General features: G+C 38.7%; 1 protein-coding gene across 1 annotated transcript in view; it reads left to right on the forward strand.

Annotated features, from left to right (window-relative positions):
* Rok (Rho kinase) overlaps positions 1 to 12,814 on the forward strand; it is a 387,800-nt gene extending 374,986 nt beyond the window's left edge. Inside the window, exon 30 of the mRNA XM_068227374.1 lies at positions 10,171 to 12,814. Coding sequence (XP_068083475.1) covers positions 10,171 to 10,261 — 91 coding nt within the window. The 3' untranslated portion in view covers positions 10,262 to 12,814. The remainder of the gene's footprint in view (positions 1 to 10,170) is intronic.
* Positions 12,815 to 14,647: the final 1,833 nt, after the last annotated feature.

The raw sequence follows: 14,647 nt of genomic DNA on the forward strand, positions 1-14,647 counted from the left end.
GCTCTATCTGGACATTATCCTTGTAACCAACAATCTTAACATACTGCTGACTGACTGAATATGTCTGCCGTTTGAAGATCCTCGCTAACACACTCCCCTTGTTCATTAATGATTCCTGGAATGTCCTTCTTGGAACTTGTTTCTGCCATAAAGTACCTATACATACTCTTCCATTTTTCACTAAAATTTGTATGACTGCCAGTTATGCTTGCCATCATGACTTTGCTAGATTCAATTTCCTAGTAAGTTCCTTCAATTTCTCCTTACTTCCACAGCCATTTCTAACTCTGTTTCTTTCCAACATGTACCTCCTTCTTAGTCTCTTTACTTCTCTGTTATAATATAGTGGATCTTTACAATTCCTTACCACCTTTAAAGGTACAGACTTATTTTCACATTCCTCAACAACTGCTTTAAACCCATCCCAAAGTCTGTTTACATTTTTATTTACCGTTTTCCACCAATTGTAGTGACTTTTCAAAAACTCCCTCATGCCTGTATTATCAGCCATATGGTACTGCCTAATAGTCCTGATTTTATTACTTCCCTTTCTTTCACATTTTGGTTTTACCAACACCACATCCAGAATATTGTTCCCTTTAGTTGGTTCCATCACTTTCTGAATCAGCTGCCTTTCTCATATTAAATTATTTGTCATTTGTTGGTCATGCTTCTGACCAAATAGTATTAGGATATCTAAAGTGAGGAACATTTTTCATTTTCCATCCTTTAATATTGTCCAACTTCAAATCCTCATCTTTTAAGGTGTTCAGTTATTCTTTACTTCTCTTGAAGATGAATGAAATGTCTCTGCAATACTCCTCCCTTATTACAGGCAATGATTAATGTAACCTGTAACCTTTCTTCTTATTAAGATAATCAAAACTTTCTTTCTTCTCCTCGCATCACCAAAGGTAGTCATGCCTAAGGCAATTCTACCAACTGTAGAACAAAAAATCTCACTGGACAGACTTCATATTTGGTCCTAGTAATGAAAATTAGGAAAATTAGCCATCAGGGAACAATTGAAGCAAACATCATTACAACTGTTTGTTTCGGGCAGAACTGTGACCTAACAATAATAAAAAATTAAATACCTTATGAACCGAAACTTCATTTGCTAGCATTTGTAGGAGAGTCATCTAAGGCCAATCATCTTCAAGATCAAAGCCAACATTCATATTGACAATCAAGTTATCAACTGCTACTTTCATGATGGAGATTTATCTGGATGAGAAGCACTGAAACATTTTATCTTCTTAAGAGCCAAGACACTTGTAAACACTGGCTCTTTTCAGTGACTGATTATGGGGTAACAGCAATGTTTTTCTCTCCTCCCTCTCACAGCATGCTACAATGGCCTATTTGCAATAATCTTTCCCTTGTCAGTATGGAATACATGGCGACAAAAATTGAATCGCTATGCAGTAGATGCGGCAGAAACAAGTAAATATATTTTCATATTCAACATCACTTCCCTACTGGGAGTGTCCTCAAGGATCCTGAATTCCATTAAACAGTCCCAATTTTACAGCTGATAAGAAAACCTAATGCTATGAATATAAAACAATTAGAATAATTAGAAGTCTTAATTCAAATGTTCCGGCAGCTAATATTTTCTGGGAGGAGTTTAAAAAACTTGCAGAAAAAGGGAATTCCACACCAGACATTACAAACAAAAGTGGTCTGTATTGGTAATGTCTGCCAACTGGAACCATTGCTACTTAAAGAATGAGGTTCGTGCTCCTGGACATGTCAGCCCAAAGGCCTGCAGCTTATGAGTTGTCATCTGGTTGGCACAACGAATCCTCTCGGCCATTATTCTTGGCTTTTATAGACTGAGACCTTTGCCTCACCGTGATATACTTTCTCAATTGTAATTGCATAGGCTGAGTGGACATCGAACCAGCCCTCAGATCTAGGTAAAAATCCCTGACCTAGCCAGAAATCGGAGCACTGTGGCCTTTTGTGTAAGAAGCAGGCATGCTACCCCTACACCGCATGGCTGGCAAGGAGCCTGAATAGTGAATTTTTTTTTAAAACTGGTTCCACACACATTTTGTACCTTAAGTTCATCAATTTGTAGAAGAGAGAGGATTACCACAGAAGGCTGTTTTAGTGCTTCTCATCCTGATGAGAGCATAATCGTATCTGATGATGGACTCATCATAACTAAATTTTTACCTCCCAATGTCACTGCCATTATGCAGACAATGGACCTAGGCCTAACTGAATCGCTAAAACGGCACTACCAGGCTGGTCTGCTGAGAATGCCAGTTGATGAAGATGATTTTGTGGCATTCAGGAAGAATTTCACAATTCTAAACGCCATACTGGTATTTCTAATGCCTGCCAGGGTGTCGAGCCACATTGACTAGTTTGATCATTCAAATTTTTCAAGATATACAGTGTGACCCGGGAGAAAAGGGCAATATTCTAGGATGTGATAGTACTGGTTATTGTTATCAAAAAAGTTTGTAGGAATATGAGGTCATCATGAGATGGTTGTCAAGATAACCCTGTTTGAATGTAAACATTGTTAACCTGGGATTGTTTGTTTTAATTGCTTTTATGTTTCTCTTTTTTTTTTTTTTTTTTTCATAGCAGTGTAACAAGATTACAATACACAACCAGTTTTGTTTCATGTATCATTTTGTGTCCAATGACAACGATATCACAATATGTTCTCAAAGATCTATCATTGACCTCAATGCTTTTGTCAACTCGCTGAAGAATATCACATGTTGCCCATCAAAGATCATCATGACGTTCTCATATGCCAGTAAAATCATCCTTTATAGGAGCGAGCAGTTTGTCTCTTGTATTAACTTTTCTTCTGTAGACTTCACTCTTCACCCAATCCCATAAACAATAAACTAAGGGTTTGAGGTCAGGAGACCTGGGTGGCCAGTGAATGATACTACCATGACCAATCCACAGATTAGGAAATGTAGTATTGATATGCTCCCTTATCTGGTTCCAATAATGAGGAGGGGTCCATTCATGCTGAAAGTGCAGAACTTGCTCACTAGCCTGCTACTCTGTGCTAAGATCGAACTCGGCCTTGCAGCACTTTACGTACAACTATATCTAGTTCACTGTCAAGAGAGCCTGAGTGACTGATCGAGAGAGCCATCAGCCATCTTGGTTTCTGGTTTTATCTACCCTCAGTCAAGTAAAGGTCAATCCCTTCCCAGTACCTTAGGTGCTGGGCTCTGGGCATTTCCGAGTCACTTGTCCTGCTAAGTGGTGCCCTCTGGATACTAACATCTCCATCTCTTACTCTGTACTTTTGTTTCTCTTTCTAGGCCAGAAAATAACTGCACTGATCCTTTTGTCGGTTGAGACCGAATGCACTTGCACGGTCTGCTTGGACACTGGTTTGTCAATAACAAACATCCGTTCTCATAAACATGTTGTTATTGAAGGCGTGTGAGGCAAGCTCTCATCTTGACTAAGGCTCTTCCTTAATTCTGACTTACTGAAACATTTCTCCTTCATTCCAACTATTAAAACATAATAAACATACAATTATAATGCCATTACAAGGTGTCCCGCATTACTAACTAATATTCTTTTAGGCTTATTCCTCTTTGATACCCCGGAGTCGAGTCCCGGCTGCCACTTATCTGACAGTCCACCAGTTCGACCCTTGGGGAGGTCGGTATACACGACAGAACATCCCCCAGTAGTTCAGGTAATGTATGTTGCAAAAATTGCAAGTACCTTGCCCCTTCATACAATCATCTAAAATAAAGGGGCCTATCAGCCGGTCATCCAACGTGCCACACCACACATTAATTGAGCAGTGTTCTTGAAAATTTATGTCTACAATACCATATGGGTTCTGGGGCTCCATAAATGTTTGTTGGGTGTATTGGAGATTCCATACATTACCATAAGACCTATTTGTGTTGGTGCAATGTAAAGCAAATTATAAAATAAAAATGGAGTTTCCATTACAGGTGAACTTAGTCTCATCCGTGAAGAGTATTACTGGCACCAAATGATGATTGTCATGCAACCAGTGACAAAACTGTAGACGCTGGGTATTGTCTCCTGTGTGAAGATTTTGCACACACTGTGAGTGAAATGGGTCAAGTTGTGCATGATGCAGTAATCGTATACATGTGTTTGTGAAACATTGCGCCGTGGGCTAGTAGTAGGGCTATGCTGGACATTGCCAGTTACGAGGGGCGTTTGAAAAGTCCGTGCAAAAATAAAAACTACTTTCGTGTTTTGGGGTAAACCTTTTTTATTTTTCGACATAGTCTCCTTTTAGGCTTATACACTTCATCCAACGATGTTCTAGTTTGTTGATCCCTTCCGAATAATAGGATTCGTCCAAGTCTGCAAAATATCCATTAGTGTTTGCAATCACCTCCTCGTTTTAATAAAATCTTTGCCCCGCCAGCCATTTCTTCAAATTGGAGAACAAATAGTGGTCTGAGGGAGCCAAGTCTGGAGAATAGGGGGGATGTGGAACGAGTTGGAATCCTATTTCCATTAATTTTGTGACCACAACTGCTGAGGTGTGTGCTGGTGCGTTGTTGTGATGGAAAAGGACTTTCTAGTGGGCCGATTGCGGGCGTTTTTCTTGCAGCTTGGTTTTCAAATGGTCCATTAACGATGAATAATATGCACCTGTAATAGTTTTACCCTTTTCCAGATAGTCGATGAGGATTATCCCTCGCGAATCCCAAAAGACAGTCGCCATAACCTTTCCGGCCAAAGGAACAGTCTTTGCCTTTTTTGGTGCAGATTCCCCCTTGGTAACCCATTGTTTAGATCAGGGCCTCTCAAACGCCCAGAATCTCACGCGTGCAAATCGAGGCGCAAGAGCTCCGTGCACTGTGTATCGCTGCCGCTTGGCTTGGTTCGGACCAACGTTTCGTCTCTGTGCTACTCGGCTAAGCTCAGCTCAGCTCGGATTTGGAGCGCTACGAAGCATGTGCGGAAGAGGGAGATGGGGAGCGAGCGAGACAGGCATGAGGAAAGAGAGAGTAAGCGCTATTGCTCCAAATAGAGGAGTGAGGGGTCTGCACTCTGGTCAACCAAGCGAAGTCGTCTTTTGCACCCTGAGAGGCCCTGGTTTAGATTGTTGTTTGGTCTCAGGAGTATAGTAATGTATCCACGTTTCATCCACAGTGATGACACGACGCTTAAAGTCCTCCGGATTCTTCTGGAACAGCTGGAAACCATCCTTGCAACACTTCACACGATTCTGTTTTTGGTCAAGCGTGAGCAATCGCGGCACCCATCTTGCAGATAGCTTTCTCATGTCCAGATGTTTATGCAAAATATTATGTACCCATTCAATCGAGATGCGCACAGCACTAGCAATCTCACGGACCTTAACTCTTCTGTCATCCATCACCACATCATGGATTTGATCAATGATTTCTGGATTCGTAACCTCCACAGGCCGTCCAGAACGTTCAGCGTCACTTGTGCCCATGTGCCCAGTCCGAAAAATTTGAAACCACTTATAAACTGTTCTAATCGAAGGTGCAGAGTCACCATAATGTTTATCAAGCTTCTCTTTAGTCTCCTGAGGCGTTTTACCTTTCATAAAGTAATGTTTAATCTCCACATGAAATTCTTTTTCATCCATTTCTTGAAAATCACTCAACTTCCTTGATTCACACGAATGCCAAACAAAGAAATAGACCAATATGGCTGAAACTTGGTATGCGTTCATTCCAGAGATGCTACTAACTAAACATGACCTCGATGCACGCCGGTGGGGCCATCTCTCGGACTTTGCACAGACTTTTCAAACCACCTTCGTATGTTCTCATCTTCCTCCACGTGGCGGTCACATCCTTGTTCCGATCACACATTAGCACTAGGAAGTAAATCATTCTCACGCAATGTATGCAAAACTCTGGGAAACACTCTTCGATCAGAAATTCTCCATCTAAGGAAGCGTTGGCTGTACTCTTCTAAGGTGCAGTGGCACTACAATTGCAGTAGCCATAAACAATCAGCATGTCTACATACTTCGCATTTGTGTAGATGTGTGGCATCTTGAACTCTACATTCAAACTGTCCGTATCACAAATACAGCATTATAAAAATTAAAAAACATGTAAACTACGGCATTCAAGTTAACACTCTACAATAATCAGTCAGCTGTGTACTATGTAAACACATTTCCATGGAAATGCACAGCCTCCTTGATTGTTACATGGCCTGAAATACAAAGAGAAATTTAACAGGTTATCAATGACTACAGTCATACAGGGCTATCTCGACAACCATCTCATGTTCATATGAACTTTTTTTTTTTATCACAATGACCAGTACTATCACATCCTAGAATATTGCCCTTTCCTCCCAGGTCACCCCGAGAAGAAAATTATTTTTAGAGTTTTTCTCTTTTCATGTGGCCTCCAGAGAGGCATGGTGTTAGTGAGTTGACACCCTAGAGGCAACGTGGTCCTACCTAATTAGTTGAATACTGCACGAACACCCAGCCTCCAAGCCAGAGGAATTAACCACTGAATGTTAATATCCCCACCCTGCCGGGATCGAACCCAGAATTCCGTGGACCAACCATTGAGCTGGAAAAGATTTCACTGATCAAGTAATAACTACACAAATTACTAGTGAGGCAACGGGTTAGATGGGTTTGTCGGTGTTGATGAGGAAAACTTGGATGAGTGGCTGAAGATGGACGTATGTGAATCCGGCTTCTAATACATGGGTGTTGCATCAAATTAAGACTGGTGCTATGGAACAGAACAAAGAAAGAGGACAGTGAATGTGTCGATGAAAATGGTGATCTTGTCAAGTGTTGGTACTCTTCTAGACTATAAAGGCCAGTGGAGGTTTCACTACAGTGACATCATTGCTGCAAGAAAAATTTGTAGTGCCTTGCAAAAAGTGTAACTCCTCTCACAACATGGACTATTTTAAGAAATAAGTACGGTATGTTAATACAATGTAACTTACCACTACAGTACTTGGACAGACTTTCAAACAAAAAATACACTGGCTGAAAAAATATCCAAACACCATGAAATAAGGAATGTAGAATATGGAAATTTTGGCAATATAACATACTTAATTGTTTAAAGGTATAAGACTACAGGTTAATATCTTTGCGAGAAAAACCATTGAAAATGTGCCGTGCTCGTCCATTAATAACTGGTGTAATCACCTGACTGTTGAATGCAGGCATGTAAACATGCGTGCATTTTGCGTACAGGTGCCTGGATGTCAGCTTGTGGGATGGAGTTCCATGCCTGTTGCACTTGGTCGGTCAATACAGGGACGGTTAATGCCAGTTGTGGGTGACGCTAGAGTTGTCGTCCAGCATATTCTAATATCCTTATCCAGCACCTTCCTATCTATAACATCTTTTTAATGTGCACTGGACTTGTTATGAATCTCTTTCAGAGAGTTATTTTTTAACATAGTGCTGCACAATATTTCACATGGTATGTACTTTTATGAGAGCTTACGTGTCTTTACATTGTTTGATTTCTTCGGTATTTGTGTTTTAATTTTGCTTTAGGCTGACGATGACCTAGTACTAGGTGGAAACTAGTCCCTAATCATTTATGTAATTTAAACTCTTTATAACCGCATAACCTTTGGTGGTGCTATTTGAGGATCCAACCAGCCTCTGGGCTGATGACCTAACAGACAGAGACATTTTGTATTGAAAAGGTGGACCCAAATAATACATTAATTTAGTCTATTGTAATGATGTCCCATAGTGCTCGATTGGGGACAGATCGGGGGATCAAGCAAGCCAACACTCTGTAGGTCTCTGCAGGTCGACACTCTGTAGAGCACATTGGGTAACAACAGCGGCATGGGGGCTTGCATTATTCTTTTGGAAAACACTCCCGGGAATGCTGTTCATAAATGGCAGCACAGCCGGTCAAATCAACTGACGGACGTACACATCTGCAGTCCGGGTGCGTGGGATAACCACGAGAGTACTCCTACTGTCATAGGAAATTACTCCCCAGACCAGACCTCCTGGTATAGGTCCAGGGTGTCAACACCGCAGACAGGTTGAATGCAGGCGCTCACCTGGCCTCCTCCTAACAAACACATGGCACCAATGCAGAACCGGCTTGCATTGGAAAACACAATGGACCTCCACTCCATCCTCCAAAGAGCTTTCACTTGACACCACTGAAGTCACAGACGGCGGTGGTTTTGGGTAAGTGGAATGCACGCCGCAGGGCATCTGGCTCGGAGCTGTCCTTCAGGTAACCAATTTCGAACAGTTTGTTGTGTCACTGTGGTGCCAACTGCCGCTCGAATTGCTGCGCCGTAGCCATACACCGAATATGGTGGTCCTCCCTCTCGGTGGTGCCACGGAGAGGTCCAGAACCCAGTCTTCTTGCGAGCATACCTTATCATGATCACTGCTGCCAGCACGCATTCACAGTGGAGACATTCCTGTCAAGTCATTCTGCAATAGCGCGGAAGGAAAATCCACCTTCACGCAATGAGCTGTTGATACTGGCCTCTTCATCACCATAAAGGAATTCTTGATCCGCTCACAGTCACTCTATCCAATCTCACAGGTAACTAACTCTCTCGCACAGTACAGCCCGTATTTAAAGCAAACCTCATGTGCAACATCATGAAACTGTTTTTAGCGCCATGTTAATGTTATTTGCCTGAAATTTTAATAGTCATGTTTCAGATGTGTATGTAATTACATAGATGTATGTTCATTAATCTAGCACAACCCCTTCTTTGGTGTTTGGCTTTTTTTTTTTTTTTTGCCAGTGAAAGGAAAGGAAGCAGATTACAGTTTGCTATTTATTTTACTATTTATAGTCTTAAGGGTCATAAAATCCAGTAAGTATTCCTGATTATTTTACATTTTTTGTTACTTGTGCACTTTCTCTTCCCCCTCCCAGTATCCTGGATAATCAAAATAATACCTTGAAAACTCGTCAAGAGATATCAGGAATAAAATTAGCCCCTTCGCATCCAACTTCATATATATTCAGGTGTATTTTGTTAGTCTTCTTATGAAAGTAGGAGAAATTAAAATTGGAAGTGATGCATACTTTTGAAAAAATAGTAAAAAACAGGCTAAGAGGCTATTTCGAGAACGGAATTTGCTAAGGCAAGGAATTACATTGTATGGATTTATCTACTAGTCTGTTCACACTTATCAACATTTCTTTTGGCATTGCAAACATATTACATTTGTTTCTTATACTGAAAGATAGATGCTGAAAATTGGCTATTGTAGCAGAACAGAGATCTTATGAAATTGGTTAATTATATTTTCACTTTTCTTTTCTATTCCTTTTGTCTCCAGTGGCACCTCTCTTTGTTTCCTCTATATTTTTCTTCATCTGTGCCAACACTAATGTATTTCAAGCTGCAAATCTTCCTGTTCATGTCAAAAGCAAAATGTTCCCAAGATATTTTTTTTTATGAAAACATTGATATTACGCAAATAGTTTAATTACATAGATGTGTCAAGTCAGTGTATAGAGAGAGATGAGAGCATGGATAGGAACTCTTGTTATGCTATTATATATTCAGTCAATAACGACTGATCTGCATTTAGGGCTGTTGCCCAAGTAGCAGATTCCCTATCAGTTCTTCATCTAGTCTTTTCTTAAATGACTTCAAAAAGTTGTAAATTTATCTTCTTATACATGACTTGATTTGTTATTTGTTTGTTCCTTTCCATAACTTACATAGATGTAATTCGTCCTGATGGTGATTGGGAATTAAAATTTCTTTTGACCATCTTGTTCTTTAAATATAATATTCAGCCGGAAGATGAACTATAACATTTCGTATTATATCTCCTGAGTACTCATTCTCGCCAAATAACCAACTGCTGTAGTTTTAGACAGTCACCAGAGAATAAATAAGAGATCTTCACCACTGAAAATAATTCTCTGTAAGTGTTGCATTGAAAGGAAATGAGCTAGCATGAAGACTTGCATTTTAATAATATCCTGTAGAGCTCTTATTAACAAGTATGATCAGAATTGTGGCCTAGTAGTTTTAAATTTGGGGCATGACTAACAACAATTAATTATGCATGTGAACTCCGTTTTGGATTTATTTCTAAGTGCCTTGCATTTGTCAGTGTAAAGTTGAAATGTTCAAACTTCAGGACTCCTGCTGTTTTCTGTGGAATTATTTTATATGATTTGTGTTGCTTAGAGAGTCTACTCGTTCTTCCCTGAAGCCATATGTACACCAGCAGCAACGTTCAGCCACGCTTCCAGCCAACACCTCTGCAATTGGCAAGTGAGAAGATATCATTGTGCAGCGAACTCCATTCTCCAGCGACCTGTGATCGGTCACTGGAATAGATGTGACCTTACGTCCACTTCCAATTAATTGTGGCTAGGTCCGCCAGCTTTACATTACCATGGCATGTCCCCAGTAGGTAAAATTAGTGCTGCTGAAAATGACCACTATCTGCCTCAGTCATGGGCTATGATCCTTTTTTTAAATATGGTACAAAGACTAACACAATAATGTTCATGTATCTTAGATGCATGTGGAAAGCAGCATATGAATTCTGTTATATTCGGAAGAGAACATTCTATAACATAGTGTTCTTGTGACTGACTTACCGAAGCCAAAGTGTTGCCCAAATTTAAATTGGAAACTCATCACTTCCTGCCACTCATTGCCTCTGTGCTAGGTAAAGAAATTTTCGTCTTCTGTCACCTATATTCTTACTTTTCACATTCCTACAGTTTTTTGAACTTATTAATGCTCTTGCTCACTCAGAACCGTCTTCTGTGCCAATTACGTGGAGGAGAAATCTCTGAAACAAAAGGAGTCCATATACATAAATAGAATTGGTATCATTCAAGTAGACTGCAGATGAGTTGTTCCAAGGTCTTTGAAATCTTATACGAGTGCTTGTTATGAACCATATAAAATTGTAAATATGGAAATAGAAATGTTTTCAACAAAAGTAGTCACTCACAATGGCAAGAAACTTTCTTTTAAGTTGTCTTTTGAGAGTTATTGTTGTAATTAGAAGTTTTTGGGTTGTTGCAAGGCAAATTTTTTTTTTTTTACACAAACATGAATGTTTCATCACTTCCCATAGTGCATTAAGGTCAGCTGTTATGAAGTCAACCTACACACACATTCTTGATACTTCATGACGAAGTACAGCTGAAAAGATGGTCTCGGTGTTCCTAATGCTGAATCAACCATAAATAATTCCTTCAGCGGGATTAAGATACTGACATGTTGTACAGGTGTTACTACAAGAAGGGTGGTGGGGATAATAGGAACTGGCTGGAGTTAACAGTAATGTTCTAGGTAGAAGAGAAGAGAGGATAAACAAAAAGTATACATTTGAACTTGATAAGAGATTTCGGGCTATTATAGGGACGTTCTTTTATCTATGCAGGGGATTGTCACTCGCCCGGTTGCCAGTGCTGTGAGCTTTTCTCCTGCCAAGCACTTTGCCATAATGCACTTCTCGGCACCACAAGCTGAGAGCTTATCAGCGTAGGTTTCAATTTAATCAAGTGTTCACATATTAAGTGCTCAGAGTGTTGTTCCAAATCCATTTTCATTATGTAAGTGTGTGTATATACATAATACCTTCACAAAGTATAGGAAATCTTGTGCGAAAACACTATGACTCTGTGCCGGTTGAGCGCTGGCCGCATTACGGCAAAGTGCTTGGCAGGAGACAAGCTTGCAGCATAGACGACTGGGCGAGCAACAATCCCCTGCATAGATAAAAGAACATCCCTGTAGAAGCACACTTGGGAAAGTGCAGGAACAAGCCAAGAATTCTCTTAAATAAACATCATGAAATATTAAGGAAAGATGATCTTCCTCTTTAAAGTCTTGTATGTCATTATTTGTGATATTTTACTCTGTATTTCCTATACCGAAACAATTGAAATCAAATATTTTAATTCTTTCATTCTTTCTTTCTTTCTTTCTTTCTTTCTTTCTTTCTTTCTTTCTTTCTTTCTTTCTTTGTTTTTTCTCACTTTTACTTTTACTATGTCATTGTTGAATCTAAACTTATTCTTACACTCCTGCTACTTTTTGTTGGTATATCTTTTCTTTCAATATCTTAGATATACTTTTTCATCCTTCAATAACTATTTGACAATTGGCTTTCTGATTGGAACACTGCAACCTTCTTTTTATCCGAGCTTTGTCAGCACACTCATAGAATCATAGACGGTGTACATATTGCCTTTGTATCAGCTGATAGTTAACCGTGACAATTTCTATCATGGAAGTAAGCAAGACATAAACATTCAAACTAAAATTACATATCTCTTAACTGTTTTATTAACAGCTGTAAAATATCAAGAATGAATTGAAACAACCTTCTAGTAAATAGGGCCAAATTGTACACCTTGTTTGTTAATCTTGCCTTGTTCACTTTCTACTTTTGTTCCTAACATTCTGTTATATCAGAAATTTTGAGAGTCCTGTTATTTATTATGTATAGCAATGCTATGTGATATACGTGGAGTGCTCATTTCCTTCCCACTTTGCTGTGGCAAAATGCAAAGGTTTATATTGTGCCTTTTACATAACCAGGAATATGAGTGAGATAACCTTTGTAAGTGGTACCGTACTCGCTATTTTTTATTATTGTATTTATATTGTGTTTGAGAAGTTTTCCTGCCAGTGAATGCTCCTAACGATGATGCTACAGAAAAACGAATACTAAAGTCAGTTGAAAACCGTGTAATATAAAAAACTTAAGGACTATTTTGTAGATATTGATCCTTTTGTGCTGTTTATGTGTATGTGAGAGAGATATTGTATACACAATAAAATCAACGAATCGTTAAACTACTAATTATGTATGTTAATTACATTCATCCTGTACTTCTCTTGCATTTCCCATATTCCTTTCTCAGCTAGCATTCCTTTGAAAATGCATTGATTTGTCAAGATATAATAATGTTGTCTTTTTAATAGGACTTGGGAGTATGAACCAATAATGTTTGTATATTTGTGTTCAAAACAGGCAGAAACTTGGCATCATGATCTGATACATTTCAAAAATTATAATCCCATTCAAGGCACATACTTGATACTCATACCCCCAAAGAGAGCATTATGGTAAAAATGGTTTCAAATACTGTAAAGCCAAACATCCCAAAAGGTTTTATTGTATTACTTTTCTGTCAAAAGTATAGTATCACTTCTGTCCTCAAAATATTATATCAGCAACCGAAGACCTGGAATGTTAACACTTTCTGCTCCAATAAATTTAAATCACCTCCTTCTGGTGCCATTTTTTAACAGAAGATCAGTGACCCTATTGGAATAATTTTTTCTATTTTGAATTTAAGATATGGAAATCGCCCTTATCCTTTTGTGTTTGTACATTTGTGATCTTGTCTTTCTAGCACTCCCTCTTCTCACACTGACCGCTCTTTGTGTTTATCCCATTTTGTATTCCTTTTCATATTCCTGTCTATGTGACTTGATTTGTCACGTTCCATTATTTATATTGCCCTGTTGAGATCCATGTTTCCTACTCTTTTATTATGGTACCTTTTACCCCAGTATCAAAAGATTTCTGGACATGATCACACATGATGTAGTACAAAAAGAAATGTGAATTTGTGCTTAGATGCAGATGATATGGTTATATTGAGCAATAGCAAGAGCTCATTACAGGCAGTGCTTAATAGACTAGTGGAATGGTCTCAAAAGAATGACATGCTTATAAACCATAATAAGATGAAGGTCATGAAGTTCTGGAAACCAAACAATTGAAATAGTAAAATCTTTCAAATATCTACAAGACACTGGATTCACTTTGACAAGAACAGAACAGTGGCTGTGATAAAAACTGCAATGAAGATTCACAGTCTCAAATCCCTTTCATTAAGAACAGCAATGCCATTATTCAAGCTGAAACTGAGATAATATGGTCATACCTTTCATACGAAAATCTGAAATCTTTAGACAGAAAGTCAGATGCATAAAAAAGAACACTCTGAATCTCAAGTTTACACCAAATCGACTTTTATATCTTCCTTCATAGAAGACCTGATGACACCTTATAATCTGACTCCAACCCCAGGTATCAAAAGATTCCTGGACAAATGACTCCAGAAAAACTGCAGAAATAGACCCAGAATATTTTAATATTCCCACCACGAACAATGATGAATGGAAAGCAGCCAATGAGCTACGTTACTTCTACACGAGAGGAGTATTTTACGGCTTTCATCACTGTATTTGTAATAAAAAAGATTTTCAGCAGGTATCCAATCACTGTGTTTGTTGTGAAATCTGCTGTTCACAATGTTCACTACACCGCTTATTCGACTGCACACAATGAACACACTACCTTTTTCTCATTATGCAAAAGATGACTGTCAAAAGTATAGTATTACATCCTTCCTCAAGATATTCTGTTAACAACCCATGACCCGGAATGTTAACACTTGCTGGTCCAATAAATTTAAATCACTTTCTTCTGGCGTCATTTCCTTACAGAATATTGGCGACCATCATGACAGTGTAATTTCTAAATTTTCAAATCATATGTACACATTATGTTTAATATTAAATATTATTATTATCATTATTATTATTATTATTATTATTATTATTATTATTATTATTATTATTATTATTATTATTATTATTATTATTATTATTATTATTGCTC

Source organism: Anabrus simplex, chromosome 4 (assembly GCF_040414725.1).
Source record: "Anabrus simplex isolate iqAnaSimp1 chromosome 4, ASM4041472v1, whole genome shotgun sequence".
Classification (NCBI taxonomy): Eukaryota; Metazoa; Arthropoda; class Insecta; order Orthoptera; family Tettigoniidae; genus Anabrus; species Anabrus simplex.